A 27,465-nucleotide genomic window follows, 5' to 3' on the forward strand; every position below is an offset into this window, starting at 1 on the left:
GGAACTCATCACACACATACTGTATATCAGTACACACTGTGGCAAGCCGAGCAGGAATGAGCACTACGGCGCTAGCACCAAGGGCACGTGTGTCTGCTGTGTTGGTTGCAACAATAAAACACACTCACACACAAACACAACATGTCCTTATGCTGAGTAGCCCACAGCGGCCATGATAAATCAAGGAAGGAAACGCAGTGGACAGAGAGATTGATAGCTAAAACATTGGAATCATCCTGCATGACTCTCAGTGGTTGCATAATACATATGTATGTTTCAATAGAATTAATGTAAAACCTATAATCTGGCTCTGTGGGGTATTCATCCATTGGGTTATTGTCAGACTAGTCCAGACCAGACTAGACTAGACCTCCACCACAGGCCCTAGACTCATAACAATTAACGCTGTAAGTGTTGAATTAACACTTGTTAGTGTAAAACAACCCCCAGTATTAGTGTTAGTAACCAGACTCAAAAGTCAAGGCAGTCTGGGAAATATGCAAATAAAGCTTTACACTAAGTAGTGTGCTAATTCAACACTGTTCAGTGTCTATTCGGGTCCACACTTTCAGTGTTAATTTAACACAGGGGAACTTGCTGTGTGTGGTTTTTATAGCCTACTTTTTGACACTTGTCAGCATACTTTTCAATCACATATAGATAAACATTCCATGGCAAAAAATCTCATGACAGAATGTTCTCATGTTTCTACAGAATGTCAACATGACTTTTTAGAACATCCCTTTTAGTCGTAATATTTCCATCCAGGCCTACATGAATCCTCAACGGTTCTGCCCGTACCCTGAAACAGTGCTGGTTGGGTGGGCGTCAGTGAGTTGGTGTCTGCTCTGCTGTTCATGTGCACTGAGGCTAATGTGTCATGCTTTTCCAGTATGGCTGCCCACATTGAAATCACCCCTTAAGGACATGTACTGCTGTTTTCATAAAATATGGCCAAGGTAAGCCCAGGAAGAACTGACTTAATTGTTTAGTTTAGGAAGTGATTTACCTTTTCAGACAGTTTATGTATTCCATAATAACATTGAGTTCCAATACAGTAGTTCTTTGTACCTTTACAGTATGTACTTTATGATCTCTTATTGAATAGTACATCTGGCATCAGATGTGAGTCACAGAGACAAGGGCTTCTGGGGGATCTCCGAGGTGTCAAGGAATATAAATAGTAAGGATTCATCTGAGTTTATCTAAATTATTGATACTGTCCTGGGTTACAGTCAGAATGATATGGATTATTGATACTGTCCTGGGTTACAGTCAGGATGATATGGATTATTGATACTGTCCTGGGTTACAGTCAGGATGATATGGATTATTGATACTGTCCTGGGTTACAGTCAGGATGATATGGATTATTGATACTGTCCTGGGTTACAGTCAGGATGATATGGATTATTGATACTGTCCTGGGTTACAGTCAGGATGATATGGATTATTGATACTGTCCTGGGTTACAGTCAGGATGATATGGATTATTGATACTGTCCTGGGTTACAGTCAGGATGATATGGATTATTGATACTGTCCTGGGTTACAGTCAGGATGATATGGATTATTGATACTGTCCTGGGTTATAGTCAATATGATATAGATTATTGATACTTTCCTGGTGTGAGGAGTAGGGCTAGAAAATATATCAAATTCATATTGAAATCACAATATCGACGTGTAATTTCAGTATGCAAACATTTTTTGTTGACGCGTGTAACATCCATTTTTATAGTTTCATTCATTTTTATTTTTCCTCTTGCAGTTGCTTTCCACACACCAAGCCCGCGCCGTCACTCAAGCGGGACAGTTCCTCCTCCTTGCTGTTAGATCCACTAAGAATTTGCATCAATGATGTATACTGATCAAAAATATAAACGCGACATGTAAAGTGTTGGTCCCATGTTTCATGATCCCAGAAATGTTCCATACGCACAAAAAGCTTATTTCTCTCAAATTCTTTGCACACATTTGATTACATCCCTGTTAGTGAGGAAATCCCCCTTTGCCAAAACAAGCCATCCACCTGACAAGGGTGGCATATCAAGAAGATGTACACAGGTGCACCTTGTGCTGGAGACAATAAAAGGCCACTCTAAAATATGCAGTTTTGTCACACAACACAATGCTACAGATGTTTAAAGTTTTGAAGGAGCATGCAAATGGCATGCTGACTGCAGGAATGTCCACCAGAGCTGTTTTATTATTTTTTCCCCCCTTTTCTCCCTAATTTCATCATATCCAATTGTTGTTACAGTATTGTCCCATTGCTGCAACTCCCGTACGGACTCAGAAGAGGTGAAGGCCGAGAGCCATGCATCCTCCGAAACACAACCCTGCCAAGCCACACTGGTTCTTGACACAATGCACGCTTATCCCAGAAACACTGTACACCTGGTGACCGTTTCAGCATGTCACCCAGCCCGCCACAGGAGTCGCTAGAGCGCGATGGGACAAGGACATCCCGGCCGGCCAAACCCTCTCCTAACCAGGATGACAATGGGCCAGTTGTGCGTCCCCTCATTGGTCTCCCGGTTGCGACCAGCTGCGACATAGCCCAGTACTGAACCAGGATCTGTAGTAACGCAGCTAACACTGCGTTGCAGTGCCTTAGACCGCTGCGCCACTCGGGAGGCATCCACCAGAGCTGTTGACAGAGAATTTAATGTTCATTTCTCTACCGTAAGAAGCCTCCAACATTGTTTTAGAGAATTTGGCAGCACGTCCAACCGGCCTCACAACCACGTGTGGTCAGGACCACCACATCTGGCTTTTTCACCTGCGGGATCGTCTGAGACCAGACACCTGAACAACTGATGAAACTGAGGAGTATTTTTGTCTGTAATAAAGCCCTTTCGTGAGGAAAAATAGAATCTGATTGGCTCCCCAGTGGATGAGCCTATGCCCTTCCCAGGCCCACCAATGGCTGCACCCCTGCCCAGTTATGTGAAATCCATAGATTATGAGCAAATGAATTCATTTCAATTGACTGATTTTCTTATATGAACTGTAACTCAGTAAAATCATTGAAATGGTTGCATCTTGCGTGTATATTTTTGTTCAGTTTAATATAAACCCTGGATTGCTGATGCAATGTATTGGCAAAGATTATATTACTGAACCTGTGGCTCACATTTTCAACTTGAGTCTCTTGACCAATTCCATACCCAGCATTTGAAAATCAGTTTATGTTCTCCCACTGCTAAAAGGTGGAGATCCCTCAGTTGCTAATAACTATTGTCCTATCTCTAAACTCCCTATCCTGGCCAAAGTATATGAATCCCTAGTGAAGTCACAGTTAAGAAAACGTCTTAATTGCTATGGCTGTGGCAAATTACATCATTAATGCATTTGATAAAAAGCAGCATCGTGCCGCTCTGTTTGTGGATTCATCAAAGGCCTTTGATTCAGTTGACCATGAATTGTTGCTAGCTAGACTCAGTAACATTGGTCTCAGTGAAGGGGCAGTAAATTGGTTTAGGAACTATCTTTCTGACAGAACACATTTACATTTAGAACACAATGTCTATATACTGACAATCACAAGTCTAGCTTTCTTGAGATTAATAGAGGTGTGCCCCAGGGTTCCATTTTAGCTCCTGTGTTGTTCTCAATTTTTATTTATGATTTGGGAAATGGGATGCAACCAGCAAAGTTACATCTATATGCAGATGATACAGTCATATACAGTTGAAGTCGGAAGTTTACGTACACTTAGGTTGGAGTCATGAAAACTTGTTTTTCAACCACTCGACAAATTTATTGTAAATTAACAAACTATAGTTTTGGCAAGTCGGTTAGGACATCTACTTTGTGTATGACACAAGTCATTTTTCCAACAACTGTTTACAGACAGATGATTTCACTTATACTTCTATTTATACTTCACTGTATCACGATTTCAGTGGGTCAGAAGTTTACATATACTAAATTGACTGTGCCTTTAAACAGCTTGGAAAATTCCAGAAAATTATGTCATGGCTTTAGAAGCTTGTGATAGGCTAATTGACATAATTTGAGTATTTCAAGGCCTACCTTCAAACTCATCTGTACAAACAAAGGTATGCAAGTATAAATACCATGGGATCAGGTAGTCATCATACTGCTCAGGAAGGAAACGCATTCTGTCTCCTAGAGGTGAACGTACTTTGGTGCGACTCAATCTCAGAATAACAGCTAAGGACCTTGTGAAGATGCTGGTTGAAACAGGTACAAAAGTATCTATATCCACAGTCAAACAAGTCCTACATCAACATAGCCTGAAAGGCCACTCAGCAAGGAAGAAGGCACTGCTCCAAAACAGCCATAAAAAAGCCAGACTACAGTGTGCAACTGTACATGGGGACAAAGATCGTACTTTTTAGAAAAATGTCCTCTGTTCTGATGAAACAAAAATAGAACTGTTTGGCATCGTTATGTTTGGAGGAAAAAGGGGAATCTTGCAAGCCGAAGAACACCATCCCAACCGTGAAGCATGGATGTGGCAGCATTATGTTGTGGGGGTGCTTTGCTGCAGGAGGGACTGGTGCACTTCACAAAATAGATGGCATCGTGAGGTAGAAAATTATGTGGATATATTGAGGCAACATCTTAAGACATCAGGCAGGAAGTTAAAGCTTGGTCGCAAATGGGTCTTCCAAATGAACAATGACCCCAGGTATCCTTCCAAAGTTGTGACAAAATGGCTTAAGGACAACAAAGACAAGGTATTGGTGTGGCCATCACAAAATCCTGACCTTAACCTGTAGAAAATATTTGGGCAGAACTGAAAAGGTGTGTGCGAGCAAGGAGGCCTACAAACCTGACTCAATTACACCAGCTCTGTCAGGAGGAATGGGCCAAAATTCACCCAACTATTTGTGGGAAGCTTGTGGAAGGCTACCCAAAACGTTTGACCCAAGTTACACAATTTAAAGGCAATGCTATCAAATACTAATTAAGTGTATGTAAACTTCTGACCTACTGGGAGTGTAATGAAAGAAATACAAGCTGAAATAAATCATCCTCTCTATGATTATTCTGACATTTCACATTCTTAAAATAAAGTGGTGACCATAACTGACCTAAGACAGGGCATTTTTACTGGTATTAAATGTCTGGAATTGTGAAAAACTGAGTTTAAATGTATTTGGCTAAGGTGTAAGTAAACTTCTGGCTTCAACTATATTCATGTGCTCCTTCTCTGGTTCCGGCTGTTGAAGAGCTTCAGACTAATTTTCAGTCACTGCAGGCCTCTCTTTATGGTCTCAAACTGGTCTTGAATGTACAAAAAAACTTACCAGAGCTAGAACTCTGCCATAGAATGTCAGCATTGTCACATCTGGTGGCGTATCCATTGAAAACGTGTCGTCCTACAAATACCTAGGTATTTGATTGAATGACAAGTTGTCCTTTAAAGTTCATGTGGATAATCTTATGACAAAGCTTAACTTGAAATTGGGTTTTTATTTTCGTATTAAAGCTTGCTTCCCGCTTATGGCTAGAAAGAAGCTTGTTCAGGCCACTTTTCTCTCTGTAATTGATTATGGTTACACGGCAGGTAGCCTAGTGGTTAGAGCGTTGAACAAGCAACCGAAAGGTTGCAAGATTGAATCCCTGAGCTGACAATGTCAAAATCTGTTGTTCTGCCCCTGAACAAGGCAGTTAACCCACTGTTCCTAGGCTGTCATTGAAAATAAGAATTTGTTCTTAACTGACTTGCCTAGTTAAATAAAGGTAAAATAAAAAAATATAAAATGTTGACTTGTTGTATATGCATGCAACCTCCTTCTTACAGAGACTGGACTCTGTTTATCATGCAACCTCCTTACAGAGACTGGACTCTGTTTATCATGCAACCTCCTTACAGAGACTGGACTCTGTTTATCATGCAACCCCCTTCTTACAGAGACTGGACTCTGTTTATCATGCAACCTCCTTCTTACAGAGACTGGGCTCTGTTTATCATGCAACCTCCTTCTTACAGAGACTGGGCTCTGTTTATCATGCAACCTCCTTCTTACAGAGACTGGGCTCTGTTTATCATGCAACCTCCTTACAGACACTGGACTCTGTTTATCATGCAACCTCCTCCTTCTTACAGAGACTGGACTCTGTTTATCATGCAACCTCCTTACAGAGACTGGACTCTGTTTATCATGCAACCTCCTTACAGAGACTGGACTCTGTTTATCATGCAACCTCCTTACAGAGACTGGACTCTGTTTATCATGCAACCTCCTTCTTACAGAGACTGGACTCTGTTTATCATGCAACCTCCTTCTTACAGAGACTGGACTCTGTTTATCATGCAACCTCCTTCTTACAGAGACTGGGCTCTGTTTATCATGCAACCTCCTTCTTACAGAGACTGGACTCTGTTTATCATGCAACCTCCTTCTTACAGAGACTGGACTCTGTTTATCATGCAACCTCCTTCTTACAGAGACTGGGCTCTGTTTATCATGCAACCTCCTTCTTACAGAGACTGGGCTCTGTTTATCATGCAACCTCCTTACAGACACTGGACTCTGTTTATCATGCAACCTCCTCCTTCTTACAGAGACTGGACTCTGTTTATCATGCAACCTCCTTACAGAGACTGGACTCTGTTTATCATGCAACCTCCTTACAGAGACTGGACTCTGTTTATCATGCAACCTCCTTACAGAGACTGGACTCTGTTTATCATGCAACCTCCTTCTTACAGAGACTGGACTCTGTTTATCATGCAACCTCCTTCTTACAGAGACTGGACTCTGTTTATCATGCAACCTCCTTCTTACAGAGACTGGACTCTGTTTATCATGCAACCTCCTCCTTCTTACAGAGACTGGACTCTGTTTATCATGCAACCTCCTCCTTCTTACAGAGACTGGACTCTGTTTATCATGCAACCTCCTCCTTACAGAGACTGGACTCTGTTTATCATGCAACCTCCTTCTTACAGAGACTGGACTCTTTTTATCATGCAACCTCCTTCTTACAGAGACTGGACTCTGTTTATCATGCAACCTCCTCCTTCTTACAGAGACTGGACTCTGTTTATCATGCAACCTCCTTACAGAGACTGGACTCTGTTTATCATGCAACCTCCTTACAGAGACTGGACTCTGTTTATCATGCAACCTCCTTACAGAGACTGGACTCTGTTTATCATGCAACCTCCTTCTTACAGAGACTGGACTCTGTTTATCATGCAACCTCCTTCTTACAGAGACTGGACTCTGTTTATCATGCATCCTCCTCCTTCTTACAGAGACTGGACTCTGTTTATCATGCAACCTCCTCCTTCTTACAGAGACAGGACTCTGTTTATCATGCATCCTCCTCCTTCTTACAGAGACTGGACTCTGTTTATCATGCAGCCTCCTCCTTCTTACAGAGACGGGACACTGTTTATCATGCAACCTCCTTCTTACAGAGACTGGACTCTGTTTATCATGCATCCTCCTCCTTCTTACAGAGACTGGACTCTGTTTATCATGCATCCTCCTCCTTCTTACAGAGACTGGACTCTGTTTATCATGCAACCTCCTCCTTCTTACAGAGACTAGACTCTGTTTATCATGCATCCTCCTCCTTCTTACAGAGACTGGACTCTGTTTATCATGCAACCTCCTCCTTCTTACAGAGACTGGACTCTGTTTATCATGCATCCTCCTCCTTCTTACAGAGACTGGACTCTGTTTATCATGCAACCTCCTTCTTACAGAGACTGGACTCTGTTTATCATGCATCCTCCTCCTTCTTACAGAGACTGGACTCTGTTTATCATGCATCCTCCTCCTTCTTACAGAGACTGGACTCTGTTTATCATGCAACCTCCTCCTTCTTACAGAGACTGGACTCTGTTTATCATGCATCCTCCTCCTTCTTACAGAGACTGGACTCTGTTTGTCATGCAACCTCCTCCTTCTTACAGAGACTGGACTCTGTTTATCATGCAACCTCCTTACAGAGACTGGACTCTGTTTATCATGCAACCTCCTCCTTCTTACAGAGACTGGACTCTGTTTATCATGCAACCTCCTTCTTACAGAGACTGGACTCTTTTTATCATGCAACCTCCTTCTTACAGAGACTGGACTCTGTTTATCATGCAACCTCCTCCTTCTTACAGAGACTGGACTCTGTTTGTCATGCAACCTCCTCCTTCTTACAGAGACTGGACTCTGTTTATCATGCAACCTTCTTACAGAGACTGGACTCTGTTTATCATGCATCCTCCTCCTTCTTACAGAGACTGGACTCTGTTTATCATGCAGCCTCCTCCTTCTTACAGAGACTGGACTCTGTTTATCATGCAACCTCCTCCTTCTTACAGAGACTGGACTCTGTTTGTCATGCAACCTCCTCCTTCTTACAGAGACTGGACTCTGTTTATCATGCAACCTTCTTACAGAGACTGGACTCTGTTTATCATGCATCCTCCTCCTTCTTACAGAGACTGGACTCTGTTTATCATGCAGCCTCCTCCTTCTTACAGAGACGGGACACTGTTTATCATGCAACCTCCTCCTTCTTACAGAGACTGGACTCTGTTTATCATGCAACCTCCTCCTTCTTACAGAGACTGGACTCTGTTTATCATGCAACCTCCTCCTTCTTACAGAGACTGGACTCTGTTTATCATGCAACCTCCTCCTTCTTACAGAGACTGGACTCTGTTTATCATGCAACCTCCTCCTTCTTACAGAGACTGGACTCTGTTTATCATGCAGCCTCCTCCTTCTTACAGAGACGGGACACTGTTTATCATGCAACCTCCTCCTTCTTACAGAGACTGGACTCTGTTTATCATGCAACCTCCTCCTTCTTACAGAGACTGGACTCTGTTTATCATGCAACCTCCTCCTTCTTACAGAGACTGGACTCTGTTTATCATGCAACCTCCTCCTTCTTACAGAGACTGGACTCTGTTTATCATGCAACCTCCTCCTTCTTACAGAGACTGGACTCTGTTTATCATGCATCCTCCTCCTTCTTACAGAGACTGGACTCTGTTTATCATGCATCCTTGCGCTCTATTACAAATGCCAAGTCACTCACCCACCATTGCACATTGTACCAAATGGTAGATTGGACCTCACTTTATATGTGCAGAAAGCTACATTTGTATGTGTTCATCTACAAAGTCCTTTTGGATAAACTCCCTCTTTACCTCAGTAGTCTGGTCTCCTTCACCACCTGCAGTTAACATACCCGGTCCGCTAGGTGGTTGCTACTTAAAGTCCCCAGGACATTCATAGTATTAGGCAAGACTGCCTTCTCTTCTTGTGCACCAGACGCATGGAATCGTCTGAAATCCATGCTTCATCTAGATATGTTAGTGCCACTGAATGAATTTAAAATATTGATGGGAGACTGTTACGGAGGAGTGTAAATGCTTTTTTTTAGGCTGGATCATGTTGATCATGTTGATGTCGTCACGCCCTGATCTGTTTCACCTGTTCCTGTGATTGACTCAACCCCCTCCCGGTGTCGCTTATTTTCTCCAGTTTCCTGTCTCTCTGTGCCAGTTCGTCTTATATGTTAGTCAAGTCAACCAGCATGTTTTTCCCGTACTCCTTTTGCTATTCTCTTTTTGACAGTCTTCCCGGTTTTGACCCCTGCCTGACTCTGGACTACTTTCCCGCCTGCCTGAACATCCTGCCTGCCCTGACCTTGATCCTTTTGCCTATCCACAACCATTATTTTGCCTTGCCCTATTGGATTAATAAATACTGTAAGACTCCAACCATCTGCCTCCTTTGTCTGGTTCTGGGTCTCGCCTTGTGTCATGGTAGTTGTATTATATTGTTGTATGTTTTAATTATGTAATGCATTGATTATTGCTGCCTTCTTGGCCAGGTCTCCCTTGAAAAAGAGACTGGGTCTCAAGGGGCTTTTCCTGGTTTACTAAATACAAAAATAAAATTGACAAGCTATATGAGTGACCGCTCAAACAATGGAAATACATGTCCTCAACGACAGGGCTGTGCACAGACCTTTCAGGGGGCAGGTGCTCAACATTTTTAAAAGGGTACCCTCCCCCACTTGATTTAGAAATTCACAACATACCAAATGCCTCTGTAGCAAATTTCTTTAAATGTATTTTTTGCAAAAATACACTCACTCATCACAAATTGCAAGCAAGCTAGTTACAGTGCCTCCTTAAGACTTTATTGACATTGGGAAAAGAGGGTGGGCTATCAGCTGATTATTGTTGTTGATGATGTAAATCTTCAAGTTAGCTAGCTTGATTTCTTTTGCTGATTGTGATGTACCTTTCTATGTCTTTCTGCATCTCTATGCTGCATGTATCAGCCAACCAGACCCAATATTGATGATGATGATGTAGGCAAAATCAAGTGTTAATTAAATGTTATGCTTCTGTCGCAGTACTGTTGATATTTACTGACTAGGTAGCTAGCTACACACACACTCGACCAGTGATCGCATCTCTCAAGCCATGCATGTTATGTTTGGATACCGGACGCACACAATCTCCATACATGGAAGACTGGGAAAAAGGTGCAACCGGGCGCACACGAGCTCCGTACAGGGCAGATCCAGGCACAACCAACAGAAGGAGTGGAGGATGGGGGGTAGCGAACTTGATGACGACCTGCGGGCAGTGGGTTCTGAACAGCGATGGTAAATGTATACAAAAAGATATTATGGAGAAGTTATATCACCACCCAAATGTGCACTTTTGAGACAGAAAGGGCAAAGGGGGAATGTTGTCTGTACAGGTAGAGCCCTATCTGTGTCCATGCCTGCTCAACGATGGAAGGCATGTGAGATCCGGTGGGACCATTCTAGCCAATGAGAAGTCAGATACGCTTCTGAACAACAGGCACAACAACTAAGTTGTTTTTCTCTAAGTTGACGGAATGCCACATGCATCTACACAAGGTGAGACCCAGATGCAGACACAGGAGGCAGATGGATCAAGTCTCTGATATTTATTGAACAATAAGGGGCAGGCAAGAGGCAGGTCGAGGACAGGCAAGAGTTCATAACCAGGTCAGAGTCCAAATGGTACAGGGCGGCATGCAGGCTCGAGGTCAGGGACAGGCAGAATGGTCAGGCAGGAGGACTCAGTGTCAGGGCAGGCAGAATGGTCAGGCAGGTGGGCTCAGTGTCAGGGCAGGCAAAAGGTCAGAACCGGGAGGACTAGAAAAGAGAGACCGGGGCAAACAGGAGCTTGGAAAAACACTGGTTGACTTGACAAGACAAACTGGCAACAGACAAACAGAGAACACAGGTATAAATACACTGAGGGCAATAGGGAAGATGGGTGACACCTGGAGGGGGGTGGTGACAATCACAAGGACAGGTGAAAACAGATCAGGGTGTGACATATACAGTGCATTCAGAAAGTATTCAGACTCCTTGACTTCCACCTGTGGTAAATTCAATTGATTGGACAATATTTGGAAAGGCGCACACCTGTCTATATAAAGTTCCACAGTTGACAGTGCATGTCAGAGCAAAAAAACAAGCCATGAGGTTGGAGGAATTGTCCGTAGAGCTCTGAGACAGGATTGTGTTGAGGTACAGATCTGGGGAAGGGTACCAAAACATTTCTGCAGTTTTAAAGGTCCCCAAGAACACAGTGGCCTCCATCAATCTTAAATGGAAGAAGTTTGGAACCACCAAGACTCTTCCTAGAGCTGGCTGCCTGGCCAAATTGAGCAATCGGGTGATAAGGGCCTTGGTTAAAGAGGTGACCAAGAACCCCATGATCACTCTGACAGAGCTCCTCTGTGGAGATGGGAGAATCTTCCAGACCGACAACCACATCTGCAGCACTCCACCAATCAGGCTTTTATAGTAGAGTGGCCAGATGAAAGGCACTCATCAGTGGAAGGCACATGACAGCCCACTTGGAGTTTGCCAAAAGGCACCTAAAAGACTCTCAGACCAGGAGAAACAAGATTCTCTGGTTTGATGGAACCAAGCTTTGCATTCAGGCCAAAGAGTTCAATCTTGTTTCTCATGGTCTGAGAGTCTTTTGGTGGTGGCAGCATCATGAGAAACATATGTGGAGGAAACCTTGCACCATCCCTATGGTGAAGCATGGTGGTGGCAGCATCATGCTGTGGCAATGTCTTTCAGCAGCAGGGACTGGTGGACTAGTCAGGATTGAGAGAAAGATGAACGGAGCAAAGTACAGAGAGATCCTTGATGAAATCCTGCTCCAGACTGCTCAGGACCTCAGACTGGGGCAAAGGCCCAGCCGGAGCCCGGACTTGAATCCGATCGAACATCTCTGGAGAGACCTGAAAATAGCTGTGCAGAGACATTCCCCATACAACCTGATAGAGTTTGAGAGGATCTGCAGAGAAGAACAGGAAAAACTCAGCACATACAGGTGTGCGAAGCATGTAGCGTCATACCCAAGAAGACTCGAGGTTGTAATCACTGCAAAAGGTGCTTCAACAAAGTACTGAGTAAAGGGTCTGAATAGTTATGTTATATTTCTTTTTTGCTTTGTCATTATGGGGTATTCTGTGTTAGATTGATGAGTGAAAAAAACTATTATCCATTTTAGAATAAGGCTGTAACATAGCAAAATATGGAAAAAGTCAAGGAGTCAAAACACCACATCTGTAATTTTAGTCCCATCTGGTCCTTCTGTAGCTCAGTTGGTAGAGCATGGCGCTTGTAACGCCAGGGTAGTGGGTTCGATTCCCGGGACCACCCATATGTAGAATGTATGCACACATGACTGTAAGTCGCTTTGGATAAAAGCGTCTGCTAAATGGCATATTATATATTATATTATATCTGAAACTGCCATGTAAGGCATTTTTATATGCCAGGAGAGTAACAATTCCATCCAGAGTAACCTGCTGTTTGGCAAACTCCAAGGTCCTCTGATAATAGTAGACCCATGCAAATCGACATCCCTGTGTTTTCAATGATTTTACTGAGTTACAGTTCATACAGGGAAATCAGTCTATTAAAATAAACTCATTATACCCCAATCTATGGATTTCACATGACTGGGCAGAGGCACAGCCATGGTTGGGCCTGGGAGGGCATAGGCCCACCTAGTGGGGAGCCAGGCCCAGCCAATCAGAATACATTTTCCCCCACAAAAGGGCTTTATTACAGACAGAAATACTCCTCAGTTTCATCAGCTGTCCAGGTGTTTTGTCTCAGACGATCCCGATCCCGCAGGCGAAGAAGCCAGATGTGGAGGTCCTGGGCTGGCGTTTACTGCTGTGACACCAGTTGGACGAACGGACACATTTTATCAAATGCTGTTTAAGGTGTCTTATGGTAGAGAAATTAACATTCAATTATCTGGCAACAGCCAAATGCACGCTCCCTCAAAACTTGAGACATCTGTGGCATTGTGTTTGTGACAAAACTTGCACATTGTATTGCCTCGTTATTGTCCCCTGCACAGGGTGCACCTGTGTAATGATATTTTATTTTATTTTAGTCGGATCTCTTTTATTCCTCATTTGGACTAATCTTCCAAGAGTCCTTAAACATTAAAATACAATTTATAAGATGATCACATTTTCACATAAAACACACGGTTACAAACATACATAATACACTAACATATTGACCAGATAAATACTCTAACAGTCTAAAAAGATAGATTGATTCTACCATAGTCCAGCACAATTTTTATTGGTTTTAAAGTATTGTTTCAATTTATATATTGAAAGGTTTCTTGTTTGCTCAGATAAATTATTACATTTCTTTATTGTTCTAAATCAAAATGTTATTTTGCCTATTTCTCTTTTCTGTCTGGATAACACATAGATGGTGGACAATACATTCCTAGGATTTACTGAATGTCTGTCTCTTACCAACTGAAAACAATTGTGAATAAAGTTTAGCCGTTTTAAATGGTGTATATTATGATTGAGTTTTTTTCAATGATCTTGTTGATAACAACCAAGAGCATTGAGCATGACTACAACAGAAGAACCATAACTCCACCTTGTTGATAACAACCAAGAGCATTGAGCATGACTACAACAGAAGAACCATAACTCCACCTTGTTGATAACAACCAAGAGCATTGAGCATGACTACAACAGAAGAACCATAACTCCACCTTGTTGATAACAACCAAGAGCATTGAGCATGACTACAACAGAAGAACCATAACTCCACCTTGTTGATAACAACCAAGAGCATTGAGCATGACTACAACAGAAGAACCATAACTCCACCTTGTTGATAACAACCAAGAGCATTGAGCATGACTACAACAGAAGAACCATAACTCCACCTTGTTGATAACAACCAAGAGCATTGAGCATGACTACAACAGAAGAACCATAACTCCACCTTGTTGATAACAACCAAGAGCATTGAGCATGACTACAACAGAAGAACCATAACTCCACCTTGTTGATAACAAACTCAAGAGCATTGAGCATGACTACAACAGAAGAACCATAACTCCACCTTGTTGATAACAACCAAGAGCATTGAGCATGACTACAACAGAAGAACCATAACTCCACCTTGTTGATAACAACCAAGAGCATTGAGCATGACTACAACAGAAGAACCATAACTCCACCTTGTTGATAACAACCAAGAGCATTGAGCATGACTACAACAGAAGAACCATAACTCCACCTTGTTGATAACAACCAAGAGCATTGAGCATGACTACAACAGAAGAACCATAACTCCACCTTGTTGATAACAACCAAGAGCATTGAGCATGACTACAACAGAAGAACCATAACTCCACCTTGTTGATAACAACCAAGAGCATTGAGCATGACTACAACAGAAGAACCATAACTCCACCTTGTTGATAACAACCAAGAGCATTGAGCATGACTACAACAGAAGAACCATAACTCCACCTTGTTGATAACAACCAAGAGCATTGAGCATGACTACAACAGAAGAACCATAACTCCACCTTGTTGATAACAACCAAGAGCATTGAGCATGACTACAACAGAAGAACCATAACTCCACCTTGTTGATAACAACCAAGAGCATTGAGCATGACTACAACAGAAGAACCATAACTCCACCTTGTTGATAACAACCAAGAGCATTGAGCATGACTACAACAGAAGAACCATAACTCCACCTTGTTGATAACAACCAAGAGCATTGAGCATGACTACAACAGAAGAACCATAACTCCACCTTGTTGATAACAACCAAGAGCATTGAGCATGACTACAACAGAAGAACCATAACTCCACCTTGTTGATAACAACCAAGAGCATTGAGCATGACTACAACAGAAGAACCATAACTCCACCTTGTTGATAACAACCAAGAGCATTGAGCATGACTACAACAGAAGAACCATAACTCCACCTTGTTGATAACAACCAAGAGCATTGAGCATGACTACAACAGAAGAACCATAACTCCACCTTGTTGATAACAACCAAGAGCATTGAGCATGACTACAACAGAAGAACCATAACTCCACCTTGTTGATAACAACCAAGAGCATTGAGCATGACTACAACAGAAGAACCATAACTCCACCTTGTTGATAACAACCAAGAGCATTGAGCATGACTACAACAGAAGAACCATAACTCCACCTTGTTGATAACAACCAAGAGCATTGAGCATGACTACAACAGAAGAACCATAACTCCACCTTGTTGATAACAACCAAGAGCATTGAGCATGACTACAACAGAAGAACCATAACTCCACCTTGTTGATAACAACCAAGAGCATTGAGCATGACTACAACAGAAGAACCATAACTCCACCTTGTTGATAACAACCAAGAGCATTGAGCATGACTACAACAGAAGAACCATAACTCCACCTTGTTGATAACAACCAAGAGCATTGAGCATGACTACAACAGAAGAACCATAACTCCACCTTGTTGATAACAACCAAGAGCATTGAGCATGACTACAACAGAAGAACCATAACTCCACCTTGTTGATAACAACCAAGAGCATTGAGCATGACTACAACAGAAGAACCATAACTCCACCTTGTTGATAACAACCAAGAGCATTGAGCATGACTACAACAGAAGAACCATAACTCCACATAACAACCAAGAGCATTGAGCATGACTACAACAGAAGAACCATAACTCCACCTTGTTGATAACAACCAAGAGCATTGAGCATGACTACAACAGAAGAACCATAACTCCACCTTGTTGATAACAACCAAGAGCATTGAGCATGACTACAACAGAAGAACCATAACTCCACCTTGTTGATAACAACCAAGAGCATTGAGCATGACTACAACAGAAGAACCATAACTCCACCTTGTTGATAACAACCAAGAGCATTGAGCATGACTACAACAGAAGAACCATAACTCCACCTTGTTGATAACAACCAAGAGCATTGAGCATGACTACAACAGAAGAACCATAACTCCACCTTGTTGATAACAACCAAGAGCATTGAGCATGACTACAACAGAAGAACCATAACTCCACCTTGTTGATAACAACCAAGAGCATTGAACCATAACTCCACCTTGCATGACATACTACAACAGAAGAACCATAACTCCACCTTGTTGATAACAACCAAGAGCATTGAGCATGACTACAACAGAAGAACCATAACTCCACCTTGTTGATAACAACCAAGAGCATTGAGCATGACTACAACAGAAGAACCATAACTCCACCTTGTTGATAACAACCAAGAGCATTGAGCATGACTACAACAGAAGAACCATAACTCCACCTTGTTGATAACAACCAAGAGCATTGAGCATGACTACAACAGAAGAACCATAACTCCACCTTGTTGATAACAACCAAGAGCATTGAGCATGACTACAACAGAAGAACCATAACTCCACCTTGTTGATAACAACCAAGAGCATTGAGCATGACTACAACAGAAGAACCATAACTCCACCTTGTTGATAACAACCAAGAGCATTGAGCATGACTACAACAGAAGAACCATAACTCCACCTTGTTGATAACAACCAAGAGCATTGAGCATGACTACAACAGAAGAACCATAACTCCACCTTGTTGATAACAACCAAGAGCATTGAGCATGACTACAACAGAAGAACCATAACTCCACCTTGTTGATAACAACCAAGAGCATTGAGCATGACTACAACAGAAGAACCATAACTCCACCTTGTTGATAACAACCAAGAGCATTGAGCATGACTACAACAGAAGAACCATAACTCCACCTTGTTGATAACAACCAAGAGCATTGAGCATGACTACAACAGAAGAACCATAACTCCACCTTGTTGATAACAACCAAGAGCATTGAGCATGACTACAACAGAAGAACAGAATAACAACCAAGAATTGAGCATGACTAACTCCACCTTGTTGATAACAACCAAGAGCATTGAGCATGACTACAACAGAAGAACCATAACTCCACCTTGTTGATAACAACCAAGAGCATTGAGCATGACTACAACAGAAGAACCATAACTCCACCTTGTTGATAACAACCAAGAGCATTGAGCATGACTACAACAGAAGAACCATAACTCCACCTTGTTGATAACAACCAAGAGCATTGAGCATGACTACAACAGAAGAACCATAACTCCACCTTGTTGATAACAACCAAGAGCATTGAGCATGACTACAACAGAAGAACCATAACTCCACCTTGTTGATAACAACCAAGAGCATTGAGCATGACTACAACAGAAGAACCATAACTCCACCTTGTTGATAACAACCAAGAGCATTGAGCATGACTACAACAGAAGAACCATAACTCCACCTTGTTGATAACAACCAAGAGCATTGAGCATGACTACAACAGAAGAACCATAACTCCACCTTGTTGATAACAACCAAGAGCATTGAGCATGACTACAACAGAAGAACCATAACTCCACCTCCACCAATCCTTGCTGATTTGTTCTGTGCAAACTGCAGCCTCCTAATTTAACTTGCTGTTGCATTTCCTCAGACCACAGAACAGTAATTCACCTGACTCTCAACTAATGCTTGGGTTATTTGCTTAAGAATCTTTCCCGGTAAATATTTAGCTATCCTTCTGATCATGCGTGCAGTTATAATATATATATATATTTTTTTTTTACATAGATTAGTTATTTGAGACGACGATGATAAGCAGTTGTCTAGCTGCACTCCAAGTAGTTTGGTTTCTGGCACTTCCTCAATTTGTACTCCCCCATAATTAATTGTATCCCATGCTGTGGTCGCCTTTTCCTGGTGGAACAGACCAACAAGTTTGTTCTGGCAAAACCACTCCCTGATATTTTCCAAATCTACTTGTAGAGCTTGCTGTACCTGTTCAACCGATTGTCTTGCTGTATTAAGTATAGTATCATCTGCAAATATAGTAGCTTGAGGTCATTGGTATGTATATATTAAGTAAAGAAGTGGTTCAAGGCAGCTGCCCTGCGATACTCCACAGTTTAAAGCATGAGGGGAAGAAAATGAACCATTGATATAAACTCAGCAAAAAAAGAAACGTCCCTTTTTCAGGACCCTGTCTTTCAAAGATAATTGGTAAAAATCCAAATAACTTCACAGATCTTCATTGTAAAGGGTTTTAACACCGTTTCCCTTGCTTGTTCAATGAACCATAAACAATTAATGAACATGCAACTGTGGAACAGTCGTTAAGACACTAACAGCTTACAGACAGTAGACAATTAAGGTCACAGTTATGAAAACTTAGGACACTAAAGATGCCTTTCTACTAATGCTGCAAGGAGGCATGAGGACTGCAGATGTTGCCAGGGCAATAAATTGCGATGTCCGTACTGTGAGAAGCATAAGACAGCGCTACAGGGAGACAGGATGGACAGCTGAGCATCCTCGCAGTGGCTCTCCCATAATTAATTGTATCCCATGCTGTGGTGGCCTTTTCCTGGTGGAACAGACCAACAAGACCATGTTTAACAACACCTGCACGGGATCAGTACATCCCAACATCACACCTGCGGGACAAGTACAGGATGGCAACAACAACTGCGAGGCAACAACAAGTTACACCAGGAACACACAATCCCTCCATCAGTGCTCAGACTGTCCAAAATAGGCTGAGAGAGGCTGGACTGAGGGCTTGTTGGCCTGTTGTAAGGCAGGTTCTCACCAGACATCACCGTCCACAACGTTGCCTATGGGCACAAACCCACCGTCGCTGAACCAGACAGGACAGGCAAAAAGTTCTCTTCACTGACGTGTCGCGGTTTTGTCTCACCAGGGGTGATGGTCGTATTCGTGTTTATCATTGAGGGAATGAGCATTACACCGAGGCCTGTACTCTGGAACGGGATCGATTTGGAGGTGGAGGGTCTGTCATGGCCTGGGGCGGTGTGTCACAGCAACATCGGACTGAGCTTGTTGTTATTGCAGGAAATCTCAACTATGTGCGTTACAGGGAAGACATCCTCCTCCGTCATGTGGTACCCTTCCTGCAGGCTCATCTTGACATGACCCTCCAGCATGATAATGCCACCAGCCATACTGCTCGTTCTGTGCGTGATTTCCTGCAAGACAGGAATGTCAGTGTTCTGCCATGGCCAGCGAAGAGCCCGGATCTCAATCCCATTGAGCATGTCTGGAACTTGTTGGATCGGAGGGTGAGGGCTAGGGCCATTCCCCCCACAGATGTCTGGGAACTTGCAGGTGCCTTGGTGGAAGAGTGGGGTAACATCTCACAGCAAGAACTGGCAAATCTGGTGCAGTCCATGAGGAGGAGATGCACTGCGGTACTTAATTCAGCTGGTGACCACACCAGATACTGACTGTTACTTTTGATTTTGACCCCCCCTTCGTTCAGGGACACATTATTCCATTTCTGTAAGTTATGTCTGTGGAACTTGTTCAGTTTATGTCTCAGTTGTTGAATCTTATGTTCATACACATATTTACACGTTAAGTTTGCTGAAATAAACGCAGTTGACAGTGAGAGGATGTTTATTTTATATAGCCAAACAGCACTTTGTTGTTAAATGTATTGAAAATATGATCAGCAATTGCTAAAAGTGAAAGTGTATTTATATATTACAGCATATCAATTGATATTTGGTGTTTTATATAACTTGCAATTTAAGCTTTAACAAAGGCTTCTAAATTGACAGTGAGTGCAAGCCAAAACAGATCAAAAGCACATGTCTAAACACTCTACCATTAAAAGTTTGAGTTGCAGCCACTCTGATCTGTCTCCTACATATATATGTAGTTGTTAGCAAACCACTACCACATATCACTTAAACTCTTGAAGCACTCTCACTAATGGATGCAGCAAATATAGCCTCTTTCAAGACATGACATAAATATTTGAAAATGTGAAAAACAAGAATATCGTGCACCCACTAGTGTTCAAAAGATTGTTGGTGCTCCAAAAATGCAGTATGGTTCTGTTTTCTGAATTACAGTAAATTACTAGCAGCAATTGGCATGTAATCTACTGAGTTTTAAGACAATATTTGTAGAACTCCTAAATTACAGTACAGTCTGTGTGGGTACAGCATTCTGTATAAGCGGCAACAAATATTGCCTCTTATAAGGCAAGCCTTAAAATATGTTAATGACCCAGAGACTCTCTCCCCACCCACAACATTTTACCACACTGCACTATAATTAATACTGGAAAGCACATTTATAGTTTTTTACTGTGCATGCTACATAGTTTTACTTATGGAATTTGTGAAAGGTGTGCTGTGAAACAAATGCACAATATTTTCCTGTTCATTCTACAGTAATCTACTCTATTCAGTTGATACAGTATCATACCGTTGATAAATACAGTAAGTTACTGATAAAATTACAACAACTGCTAACAGTGAGTAGCTTAATTTAAGCTGAACATGTTTACTTGGTTTAAAGAGGAAGTAGAAAGATTGTAACATGGTATTTGTTGTAAAGTATTGTTATAATACCCAATGGAATACCATTAAGTACCCAGCAAATTCCTCACTGTTAAATTAACACTGAAAGTGTGGACCGATATAGACACTGAACAGTGTTAACTTAACACAATGCTTAGTGTGAAGCTTTATTTGCATTTTTTTGTGATAGACATACTTTGTGCATTCATCTGTAGTCTGTGAACTTCACCAAGTAAGATCCTAAATGCATATGTTATCATTAACCTTGTTCCAGTGTCTATATGGGTTCTCACTCTCAGTGTTGATTCAACACTGGCGAGTTTGCTGTGTACAATCTTCAAGGAGAAGAGTACCCTTTGCAGTTGAGGAAGCCTAGTAATGTCTCATTGTTGCTGGAGGTCACTGCCATGGTGTGTGTTAGTGATGGGGAAACAAAGATTATTGAAGCTAAAATAGGTTAATTAATCAAGGCTTTGATCACTAGTGGCACCTGCTGGTCAAAAGAATTTAGAGCAGCCAAGTTATTATAGAGGATGTCCCACACACCTTAAAGCATGCACAGCGTAGCCTTTTTGTCTACTACCGAAACCAATACCAAACCAATCAGGTGGAAACGAAGATTCGGACATCATTGAACACTTGCTTCTGATAAAGTTATACAGGCATCGGCGCATGCCTCAGAGCTCCGGCATCAAACATAATGTTGATGTGGGCTGGTGGTGTGTGAGGCCACACTGCCTGGCCCCCTTCCCTCCCTCTGCCTCCCTGTCCCTCTAGACCCCTGTCCCTCTAGTCTGACGGAATGACCGGGTAGTCAGATCTGTCCCTGTTTCCGACCCTTCAAGAAGGAGAGCCTACAAACACACACACACACACACACACACACACACACACCAAATCTTCCTGCCACAGAGTCAGACAAACAACAAAGCAATTCAGAATGTATTATTTCTCTAAGTGTTCTCCTTACTTGCATGACTGTTGTGTGAAATGTAAAGGTGTGCTGAGGGAAGGGATTAGTAGTAAATGAAAATGAATGGCCACAACACTAAGCCAGGAGCAAGTTTATCTGTTGGGATTAGAAGCCTGCAGTTGCCCATAGAGATTACCCAGTCTGTCTGTGTCAGAGGGAGTATGTATGTGCGTGTGTCAGAAGGATTATTTTACTGTCCAGTGAGAGGGACATGTAACATGGCCACACTGCACTATGGCTCCTCCCTCATACCATACAGCCTCCATTTTCACTATATCATCACAGATACAAACTGCATCCCAAATGGCACCACATTCCCTATACTGTATAGTGCACTACCTTTGACCACATAGGGAATAGGGTGCTGTTTTGGACGCAGACAAACAGTATCACGCACAGGAAGCTACTGCAAGGGGAAGTTGGCTTGGCCATTCCAGTCAATCAAAAGCATGTTCCTTTCCTTTCATCCTGATATCATAACTAACCATAGATATAGAAAGAGTGCGCATTACGGGGTCTCAGACCCCTTGAATGAGACATGAGTCCCCCTAAATGCAACAAAGTCAAACCTTCTGTGTCATGGTTTTAACATTTTCCTCCCATGTGGCTGCACAGACCAGTATCTCAGCCCGTTTTCAGGTGTCCCAACTTTTCTTTCTCCAAAAAAGTAATTTTGTTAGATAACAAGATATGTTTTACAGTCAAATGACATGTCTTTACTATTAGGCCAATAAAAAGGATGTGTGCACGCGTGAAAGTAAATAGAGACCCCCGAAGGTCACGGTACAATTCACACTCTGAAGTAAATGGAGACCCCCGAAGGTCACGGTACAATTCACACTCTGAAGTAAATAGAGACCCCCAAAGGTCACGGTACAATTCACACTCTGGAGCAAATAGAGACCCCCGAAGGTCACGGTACAATTCACACTCTGGAGCAAATAGAGACCCCCGAAGGTCACGGTACAATTCACACTCTGAAGTAAATAGAGACACCCAAAGGTCACGGTACAATTCACACTCTGGAGCAAATAGAGACCCCCGAAGGTCACGGTACAATTCACACTCTGGAGCAAATAGAGACCCCCGAAGGTCATGGTACAATTCACACTCTGAAGCAAATAGAGACCCCCGAAGGTCACGGTACAATTCACACTCTGAAGGAAATAGAGACCCCCGAATCTCATGGTATAATTCACACTGAAGTAAATAGAGACACCAAAGGTCACGGTATAATTCACACTCTGAATACAGATACTGGTGCCTGAGAGATATGATACAAGAAGTAAAGTGGGTTTAGATTTGCAAGCATTTCCAAAGATTTGCTGCTTTAAATGCAACATTATTGATTTTCTTCATGCTTATGAAGGAATATTTTGTGAGTTTTAGGTATGCAGCAATTCTCAGTTTAATGAGTATGAATTACGTTGTGGCACCAGACTGTCAGACAGTATGAATGACGCTGTGGGACTAGACTGTCAGACAGTATGAATGATGCTCGCTGTGGCACCAGACTGTCAGACAGTATGAAGGACGCTGTGGCACAAGGCTGTCAGACAGTGTGAAGGACACTGTGGCACCGGACTGTCAGAGAGTGTGAAGGACACTGTGGGACCAGACTATCAGACAGTGTGAATGAAGCTGTGGGACCAGACTGTCAGACAGTGTGAATGACGCTGTTGGACCGGACTGTGAGACAGTATGAATGACGCTGTGGCACCAGACTGTCAGACAGTATGAAGGATGCTGTGGCACCAGACTGTCAGACAGTATGAATGACGCTGTGGCACCAGACTGTCAGACAGTATGAATGACGCTGTGGCACCAGACTGTCAGACAGTATGAATGACGCTGTGGCATCAGACTGTCAGACAGTATGAAGGACGCTGTGGGACCAGACTGTCAGACAGTATGAAAGACGCCCGCTGTGGCACCAGACTGTCAGGAGTGTGTAGGACGCTGTGGGACCAGACTGTCAGAGAGTATGAAGGACGCTCACTGTGGCACCAGCCTGTCAGACAGTATGAATCGCGCTCGCTATGGGACCAGACTGTCAGACTGTATGAAGGACCCTGTGGCACCAGACTGTCAGACTGTATGAAGGACCCTGTGGGACCAGACTGTCAGACAGTATGAATGAAGCTGTGGGACCAGACTGTCAGACAGTATGAATGAAGCTGTGGGACCAGACTGTCAGACAGTATGAATGAAGCTGTGGGACCAGACTGTCAGACAGTATGAATGAAGCTGTGGGACCAGACTGTCAGACAGTATGAATGAAGCTGTGGGACCAGACTGTCAGACAGTATGAATGAAGCTGTGGGACCAGACTGTCAGACAGTATGAATGAAGCTGTGGGACCAGACTGTCAGACAGTATGAATGAAGCTGTGGGACCAGACTGTCAGACAGTATGAAGGACGCTCGCTGTGACACCAGACTGTTAGACAGTATGAAGGACCCTGTGACACCAGACTGTCAGAGAGTGTGAAGGACGCTGTGGGACCAGACTGTCGGACAGTATGAAAAACACTGTGGGACCAGACTGTCAGACAGTATGAAGAACACTGTAGCGCCAGACTGTCAGACAGTGTGAAGTACGCTGTGGGACCAGACTGTCAGACAGTATGAAGGATGCTGTGGCACCAGACTGTCAGACAGTATGAAGGATGCTGTGGCACCAGACTGTCAGACAGTATGAAGGATGCTGTGGCACCAGACTGTCAGACAGTATGAAGGATGCTGTGGCACCAGACTGTCAGACAGTATGAAGGATGCTGTGACACCAGACTGTTAGACAGTATGAAGGATGCTGTGACACCAGACTGTTAGACCGTATGAAGGATGCTGTGGCACCAGACTGTTAGACAGTATGAAGGATGCTATGACACCAGACTGTTAGACCGTATGAAGGATGCTGTGGCACCAGACTGTTAGACAGTATGAAGGATGCTGTGACACCAGACTGTTAGACCGTATGAAGGATGCTGTGGCACCAGACTGTTAGACAGTATGAAGGACGCTCGCTGTGACACCAGACTGTTAGACAGTATGAAGGATGCTGTGACACCAGACTGTTAGACAGTATGAAGGATGCTGTGACACCAGACTGTTAGACAGTATGAAGGACGCTCGCTGTGACACCAGACTGTTAGACAGTGTGAAGGACTCTATGGGACCAGCCTGTCAGACAGTATGAAGGACGCTGTGGGATCAGACTGTCAGACAGTGTGAAGGACTCTATGGGACCAGCCTGTCAGACAGTATGAAGGACGCTGTGGGATCAGACTGTCAGACAGTGAGAAGGACTCTATGGGACCAGACTGTCAGACAGTGTGAAGGACGCTGTGGGACCAGACTGTCAGACAGTGTGAAGGACTCTATGGGACCAGACTGTCAGACAGTGTGAAGGACTCTATGGGACCAGACTGTCAGACAGTGTGAAGGACAGATAGTATAGCGATACCATCATAGGTGGAGCTGAGCTCTTGCTCTACTACACTACAGGAAGCTCTAGCTTCGTCACACAGTCACAGGGGTTTTTTGCCTGTAGGTGTGTTTGCCTGCACCCAGCTTGCTTTCTGGTAGCGAAGTCTATCATTCTAATCCATTGTTGTCATTGTCTGCTGCAGGTATGAAGACACCGCTGAGTCCTGCCCACTTCATAGAGCATGGCCAGATGGCCTTCCCCTTTCAAGGCTGTCTGGAGCTGAATCATCTGATGGGGATGGAACCTACCACCAACAGCCAAGCCCAGATCAACATGGATATACAGCAACAGCAGCAGGAGAAGAAGAAGCTGTTCTACTCGATGTGTGATGTGTGTAACATCCAGCTGAACTCCCAGGCTCAGGCCCAGGTGCACTATAATGGGAGGTCCCACCTGAAGAGGGTCAAACAGATGAACAATGGGGAGGTTCCTCTGGCTCCAGAACCAGCTACTGGGTCTCTACCCACCTCTACACTAACCCTTAGTACCAGCACCACCAGCAGTAGTACAGGTAGGCCCACAGTGAACCCTTTTTTATGTCAACATTTTCTTTCTATTTGTTTGGGTTCATTTCTCCAGACCCATCCCTTGGCTGCCTTAACACATGGCGGGGTGACCACTTCATTGATTTTTCAATCCCAGATTGGCCCCTTTAACCAGGTAGTGTCATTGAGGTCAGAAGAGAGACCTCTCCCAAGGGAGACCTGGCTCTGAGGTCCATACTGACTAGCAAAGCCTGCCCAGGGAAGGGAACGCTGCTACTCTCCTACATCCACAGTTATCTATATACATTTGAAGTCAGAAGTTTACATACACTTAGGTTGTGTATTAAAAAGTGATTAAAACTCGTTTTCCAACCACTCCACAAATTTCTTGTTAACAAACTATAGTTTTGGCAAGTGGGATAGGACATCTACTTTGTGCATGACAAGTAATGTTTCCAACAGTTTATGACAAACAGATTATTTCACTTATTGTATCACAATTCCAGTGGGTCAGAAGTTTACATGCACTAAGTTGACTGTGCCTTTAAACAGCTTGGAAAATTCCAGAAAATTATGTCATGGCTTAGAAGCTTGTGATAGGCTAATTGACATCATTTGAGTCAATTGGATGTGTACCTGTGGATATATTTCAAGGCCTACCTTCAAACTCAGTGCCTCTTTGCTTGACATCATGGGAAAATCAAAGGAAATTAGCCAAGACCTCAGAAAGAAATTGTAGACCTCCACAAGTCTGGTTCATCCATGGGAGCAATTTCCAAACGCCTGAAGGTACCACGTTCATCTGCACAAACAATACTATGCAAGTATAAACACCATGGGACCACGCAGCCGTCATACTGCTCAGAAAGGAGACACATTCTGTCTCCTATAGATGAACGTACTTTGGTGCAAAAAGTGCAAATCAATCCCAGAACAGCAGCAAAGGATCTTGTGACTATGCCGGAGGAAACGGGTACAAAAGTATCTATATCCACAGTAAAACGAGTCATATATCGACATAACCTGAAAGGCCGCTCAGCAAGGAAGAAGCCACTGCTCCAGACCCGCCATAAAATATCCAGACTACGGTTTGCAACTGCACATGGGTACAAAGATGACCATCATTATGTTTGGAGGAAAAAGGGGGAGGCTTGCAAGCCGAAGAACACCATCCCAACTGGGAAGCACGGGGATGGCAGCATCAAGTTGTGGCGGTGCTTTGCTGCAGGAAGGACTGGTGCACTTTACAAAATAGATGGCATCATGAGGACGGAAAATTATGTGGATATATTGAAGCAACATCTCAAGACATTAGTCAGGAAGTTAAAGCTTGGTCGCAAATGGGTCTTCCAAATGGACAGTGACCCCAAGCATACTTCCAAAGTTGTGGAAAAATGGCTTAAGGACAACAAAGTCAGGGTATTGGAGTGGGCATCACAAAGCCCTGACCTTAATCTTATAGAACATTTGTGGTTGGAACTGAAAAAGCGTGTGTGAGCAAGGAAGACTACAAACCTGACTCCGTTACACCAGTTCTGTCAGGAGAAATGGGCCAAAATTCACCCAACTTATTGTGGGAAGCTTGTGGAAGGCTACCCGAAACATTTGACCCAAGTTAAACAATGTTAACGCAATGCTACCAAATACTAATTGAGTGTATGTAAACTTCTGACCCACTGGGAATGTGATGAATTAAATAAAACATTCTCTCTACTATTATTCTGACAATTCACA

At 43.1% G+C, this 27,465-nt stretch overlaps 1 protein-coding gene across 1 annotated transcript in view; it reads left to right on the forward strand.

The window, feature by feature from the left end:
* The window catches only part of LOC124047014 (zinc finger protein 385B-like), a 188,228-nt gene that overhangs the window by 21,341 nt on the left and 139,422 nt on the right, over positions 1 to 27,465 (forward strand). The window contains exon 2 of the mRNA XM_046367761.1: positions 25,389 to 25,757. Coding sequence (XP_046223717.1) covers positions 25,391 to 25,757 — 367 coding nt within the window. The 5' untranslated portion in view covers positions 25,389 to 25,390. The remainder of the gene's footprint in view (positions 1 to 25,388; positions 25,758 to 27,465) is intronic.

This window comes from Oncorhynchus gorbuscha, linkage group LG01 (genome assembly GCF_021184085.1).
Source record: "Oncorhynchus gorbuscha isolate QuinsamMale2020 ecotype Even-year linkage group LG01, OgorEven_v1.0, whole genome shotgun sequence".
Lineage (NCBI taxonomy): Eukaryota > Metazoa > Chordata > Actinopteri > Salmoniformes > Salmonidae > Oncorhynchus > Oncorhynchus gorbuscha.